The following is a 6,000-nucleotide window of genomic DNA, read 5'->3' on the forward strand; positions in this document are numbered from 1 at the left end:
TATTTAGCATGAAAAATTCCCTGTTTGTTTCTTCAGTCAATGTTTTCTTGCTGAGCTGCGGTGGAGGGACAGGGAAATGAAGAGAGAACTACAAAGACCATAACTTTGGAAGATTCCCACTCTGATTGCTGACATCTCATATTAGCTTTGACTGCACTTAAAGCTGCCCTGTGCGGTTTTCTTGTAAACAAAACAATTGTGTTTACATTCAGTGTTTTTTGCCAAAATGCATTATGTGAATCCTTGAGGCCTGTAAAATCCTAAAATATTTGCAAAGCCGATTATATGAATATTTGATATGTGAATTGTTTACATCCATGTTTTGCTTGCAGTGTTTTTTTCCCCTTACCTTTGTTGGAGCATTTCTACGTTACCACCACCGACTGTCGATCAGTGGAATAGCATAAAACTGGCTGCAGGATTGTATGATACAATCAAAATGGGGACCCACTCATAAAAACATTGCTCTATAGCACTACTAGTGGCCAAGAACTGTAGAGGGTACCTTTAAGGAGGTTTTTCTGCAGATATGGAGGACTGTGAATTTTGTTCCCCATCTTTTGAACTGGAGTTACATGAGGAAGGGATCTCTTTCCAGCCAATGTGGACAGGTGGAATGATTATAGCAATTCAATGTACACATGTGGGTATTATTTTACATAACACAGACTTGAAAACATGCAAACCTATTCTTTAAAATCCTGACAAACCTGGTGATGCAGTCAGCCACTCAACAAACCAGTGGCTTATGCTAACTGCTGATCTGTTGTCTGTAACCAACAACACTTTGACAGTAACCTTTCCTTGAAATTACTAACAGGCCCTGGAATGACAGGCTGGAGGAAGCAGCAGCAGCAGTGAGTTGCTGCTGGCTGGTGTCAGGCTAAGTGGGCATGTCAGGCCTGTGCTGTCCTGGCTCCCTGCCTGCTCTCTCAGCTGCTTGCTCAGTCCCCTGTGTCCTCAACCCTAAACGGATCCAGTCGCTGCTACTCAGCTCCAGCGGTGGGCTGATCTGGCTGACTAATGAACACTTTTCCTAATGAGGGGAACTCCTCCCCCCAATCTCATCATTCCCTGAACACATCTTTTGCCCATTTTTTACTCCTATTTACTTGCCTTTTTTTCCTCAGCCCTGAGGCTCATCTCTCGCACTTGTCCCTTCCTCCTCTTCCTCGGGCACTGGTCTCCATCTTTCTGCCTCCTCTCATCTCAGCAGTTCCTGTGCACATTCTTCACACTGTCTATATCTCACTTCTCTCCCTTGCCGACAGCCATTCACCAACTGTTTGCCATCTCTTTTCCTTTTCCTCTGTTCATCGTCAGCTCTATTAAAAGCATCTACAATTCAGGCTCTTTGAGCAACTGTTGTGCAACCAAAATATTTTAAAGGTGGCGGTTTCAATTCAAATGCTGTTGTAGTGTCAGCTATTTGTCCGTGCAATGCAAACCAGCTAAATGTTATTCTAAAAGCCCTGTGCTGAGACGTAGTCATAAATACGAAGGGTTATCAGTGAAACATTAGTGTATCCCTTTAATAACCCCTCCCCCCTTTTACATGCATACACTAAATGGGCAGAGGACAGAGGGATGAAAACATGACTCAGGTGTTTCTCATGGCAGGCCTGATGTTATAACCAGTTTAGAGGACATGAGGGAGAACAGCAGTATAAATCATAGGTTTGACCCCATGACAGCCTCTAAGCTAGGGGGTCAACCAGAAAGACTCACCAGGGACAGCAACAGGGTCAAGGGGCAAAAATCTCTTGCTTTTGGTATTTGGTTGTATCTTTATGTCTATTTCTTTCAATACAGAGTTTCTCCACAAACTCAGACACGCATCACCTGCCCTCTTGTGTCCCTCCCTTCACAGGGAACTCAGTGAACACTGCAGCAGTCAGAAAGATGAGAGCACAGCACAGGTAACACTGACTGTTGTCCACTCACCAGGCCGTCACAGTTGCTGATAGCCACAGTGGCTCCTGGCGTGTCTGTGATGTCACCCACGTACAAGCATTCGTCGTGCAGTGGCTCAGAGTGCCGGGTGCTGTCATTGTCATCACGCCACTCCATCTTGGCTCCGGGGGCCACCAGCCTGGCATTTTGGTGCAGGCGCAGGTGGAACTCCCGGCCGAAGATGGTGACGTTGTAGTAAAGCCTTTCCCGAGAGGCCACGGACTCTCCTCTTGGTCCTTCCCACTCATCATTACCTACTCCTACCTCCCTCCTCCGGCGCCTACGGGACTGCCCTCCTGCCATGTGGCCAGCCGAGACGGCGTGTGACAGGAAGCGGCCCTCTGCGTCCACACTGATCGGCCTCACCAGTCCATACTCCCCCAGGACATGCTGCAGGGAGTCTGGGAACAGGACAGTTTAGGAGAGGGGGAGGAGGGTAATGAGTGAGAGGAGAGAGGAGAGGATGTGGCAGGAGCAGGTGAGCGAGGGGGAAAGGTTATTTGGTGAGTGAGATTTTGAATGTGTGGAAAAAGGGTGGGAAGGAAGACCATTAGAGGTTGAGGAGGAGAGGGAGAGGAGGGGACATCAAGGGAGAAGGATGGTGGATAAACAGTGCGGAGTCATGGGTAGAGGGTGAGTAGAAAGGATGGAAAAAGAAGGTGGGAGGAAAAACAAGGGATTAGAAAAATGTCAAGCATGCCATGGAAATATTTATTCCTTATTCCATGTCACAAGGAACATAATAAGAAAAAAAGAAAGAAAAAAAGCAGTAACCTTTCACACACACACACACACACACACACACACACACACACACAGCCCCACCCATGAACCCAGAGGCGACCCCGGTGCTCGGCAGTGAGCGTTTGGAAACGGCAGCCTCAGCAGTGCGCGCTGCGCTCCTGACACCTTCTGTGCCCTTCCACCGTCAATAGGAGAGCCAGTGCAAGATCAAGGTGCTAACTGCGGCTTTCTCGCGCTGTTTTCTCACCGTCAGGCTGCTCGAGAGAAAAATGATTTCTATAACCTCGACACCGACTGAATTAAAAAGAAAAACTGATCCGACTACTGAAATTATACAGCGTAATTTTGTTTAAAATTAATATGATGCACATGTATGTATTTTTCACTGATTTATCTTAACATCATCATCATTATCTTAACTACATGCTAATTACTGCACTATGTGAGTAAAGGATACACGTTTTGAATTGACACCTAACATTTCTCTTGCTCTCATGTGACAAGTGACAACACAGGTGCATTTTGGAGGCGACCTGAGAGATGCTCCCCCGCGCCCACACACACACACACACACACACACACACACACACACACACTGAGCCAAGGCCACTTTATGGTGTCAATGCCATCGCAGAGTGAGAGACAGTTACCACCTTATACGTGGTCCCCAGGTGCACTGTGAATTATTATCATTTGGCTATCAATCTGTCATATCTGGTGTATAAAGTTTGCTGACTGATAAAACCTAACACACACTGTTAATATTGCTTCAGCCCCGATGTTAGAGGAATGATTTGATAATAGTGTGATCAATAAGCTGACATCCGACTCCAGCGTCCTGTGACAGATCGATAGATGCGACAGCGGCCGAATCAGATAATGTTAGGCTACTTCCCTGCAAAATCCGACAGTAAACCGCTGCATCTGATGCCCCTTTACACCCCAGATAACATTTACCCCTGGATGAGAGAAAGCAAATCACAACACTGCTTGCACCGCTGAGGGACCTCCGGAAAGACCCTGCAAACCCCACAGCAGGACACACAGAAGTTGCAAATGCGTCCTACAATGTTGTTTGCAAAAACTGCAAAAAGCATGCTCGAAATCAAACACAAGCGGGAGAAACCGGATAGTGTTTGGCCGCTACGTTGAGCTCCAGACTTCCAGTGAGCGCATGAAGCGCCCCGTGCAGCCCTGCTGATAAGAGATCAGCAGATACGAAGAACAACATAAACACTGACCACGTTTAACTGTACTGTACGTACCAACGCTACTGGCGATGTAAAGGCCGCTGGTGTGCAGCAGAAAGGCCGGTAGAATAATTAGGACAGTAAATCCAGGCGAGAGACCCATGGCAGCTCCGAACTGCGCAGGTGAGAGAGTGGGACTCCGGGCTCCAGTGTGGTGAAGTTCCCCGCCTGGCGCGACCAGCCACGCCACGACAGCAACAGCACAGCAGCCCGCAACTAGACTGCCAAGTGCACCGGGAGAGACGGAGTTCTCCTCCCCTCTCTCTCTCCTCCTCTCCGCCGAGGTCTCTCTCTCTCTCTCTCGCTCTCTCTCTCTCTCTCCCACTCACTCAACTCTCCTCCTCTCTTTCCTCCTGTATGTCTCTCTCTTTCTCTCAACTCCTGTCTCACACTGTGCGTGCTCCCCCACTCTTTCACTTAGTGCTCTGACAACTCACCGACTCTACACGCGCGCGCACACACACACACACACACACACACACATACATACCGGGCACCGGGCGCCCACACACTCCCTGTGCGTCTCAGCTGTGTGAGATGAGAGGATATTTCAGAGAGCGCTGGCCGTGCTGCGGACTGACTGACAGGCCCGCTGACAGCTCGCATGGACAAGAAATGGCGTGAAATTAACGAGCAGGCCGGTTTATCGCACCTCATGTGTGTGGCGCGCCCCGAAAGTGATCTTTGCAACTTACTACTGTTCAACTCTCTCCCTCCGCCGGTCCCTGATACGCTGCAAGCCTTGCATAAACTTTGAATATCCCGTCAAGCGTCGTGGGTTGGGTGAGCAGCAGCGCCCCGCGTGGCTCTCTGGTGGAAACGCACTCAGATTTTGCAGGGCCCAGGGGTCCAATTTACAGACAGGAAAGAAAAGAGAAGTCTTACTAGCCCTAACCTGCATTGCCCTCATTTAGCACATCATTTACGCCTCTTGACCACTAATCTTATATTGTTGTAAACCCTGATGAGCAGCAGAACAACTGACAGAAATGTTTTTGTTTTCTTTTCCCCTTTTAAAATAATATAACACTATAACAGCAACAAAGTAAAATAATTAAAACAACTGACGAGTGACTATTTTTGAAGTAATACCTAAATCAGGTATTAAGGTGAATCTGTTCAGCCCCAATTAGCAGTATGTCACCTTCAAAAAAGCTCTGACTGAGTCTTTGGTTTCTGTTGATTGTTTATTTTTTTCAAGGCAACACAAAGCAATAAAAGAGCTGCACGGGAGCAAAACAGTGTCTCTTTGCAAGTAAACTGGCCACAAGAACTGCAAAAGATACAACAGAGCTGCGTAAAAAAATCACAATATGCTGAACAATGACATAATAATGAGTGACACTTCTGTGACATCATAATGGGTGGTGATGGACGGCGGTAGAGCTCCCAGTAAGAGTTACAAAGTGGATTAATTTTAACCATATAAATTACAGACATTTTTATATATGTTTGAAGAGTTTGAGTAAATAAACCTTTTTGTCATCATTACTTCATGGTTAAAAATGGTCAGTTCTGAACGGTTGTGAATTTGTTGGAACAAATTTGAAATGTTTTTCTCTGCTCATCACCTTAAAGGTGTGACTGACATGTCAATAATTTAACTTGTTATTTTTGTATTACTTACATAGTCTTCTTGATTTCATTTGCATATCATACACCTACAGTGTGGGAGTCTGAACTATGGTGATTTTTGACTATTCTTCCATGTTTTCTGTGCTATATATTTTGTATCAACCTTCCCCGTGGTTATAATGACTAAACAGATAATATGTATGAGTTTAGACAGTGGAGCTACCCTTTGGTGTTGATGTTGCTGAACACAGAGTTGATGTTGGAGGGGGGGTCTAATGCTGTTTGTGGAATTAGATGTATGTTTTATGCACGGTGACCTTGTCCTCTTTTTCCACTTCTCCTTAGTGCTACCATTTTTTTTTACATTTATTATTTTACTGCCTGACAACATTGTTGGTTTTGCAATTGTAGTTACTCATTGTGAGTATGTTAGCATGCTCACATTAGCAATTAGCTCAAAGCGCATTGCTTTGAGCTA

At 46.1% G+C, this 6,000-nt stretch overlaps 1 protein-coding gene across 1 annotated transcript in view; it reads right to left on the reverse strand.

The window, feature by feature from the left end:
• Positions 1 to 4,050, reverse strand: part of LOC139291129 (A disintegrin and metalloproteinase with thrombospondin motifs 2-like) — a 107,014-nt gene extending 102,964 nt beyond the window's left edge. Inside the window, exons 1-2 of the mRNA XM_070913059.1 lie at positions 3,963 to 4,050; positions 1,945 to 2,354 (exon numbers count right to left, since the gene is read on the reverse strand). Of these exons, the coding sequence (XP_070769160.1) occupies positions 1,945 to 2,354; positions 3,963 to 4,050 (498 nt within the window). The remainder of the gene's footprint in view (positions 1 to 1,944; positions 2,355 to 3,962) is intronic.
• Positions 4,051 to 6,000: the final 1,950 nt, after the last annotated feature.

The sequence above is a fragment of the Enoplosus armatus genome, chromosome 10 (assembly GCF_043641665.1).
Source record: "Enoplosus armatus isolate fEnoArm2 chromosome 10, fEnoArm2.hap1, whole genome shotgun sequence".
NCBI lineage: Eukaryota > Metazoa > Chordata > Actinopteri > Centrarchiformes > Enoplosidae > Enoplosus > Enoplosus armatus.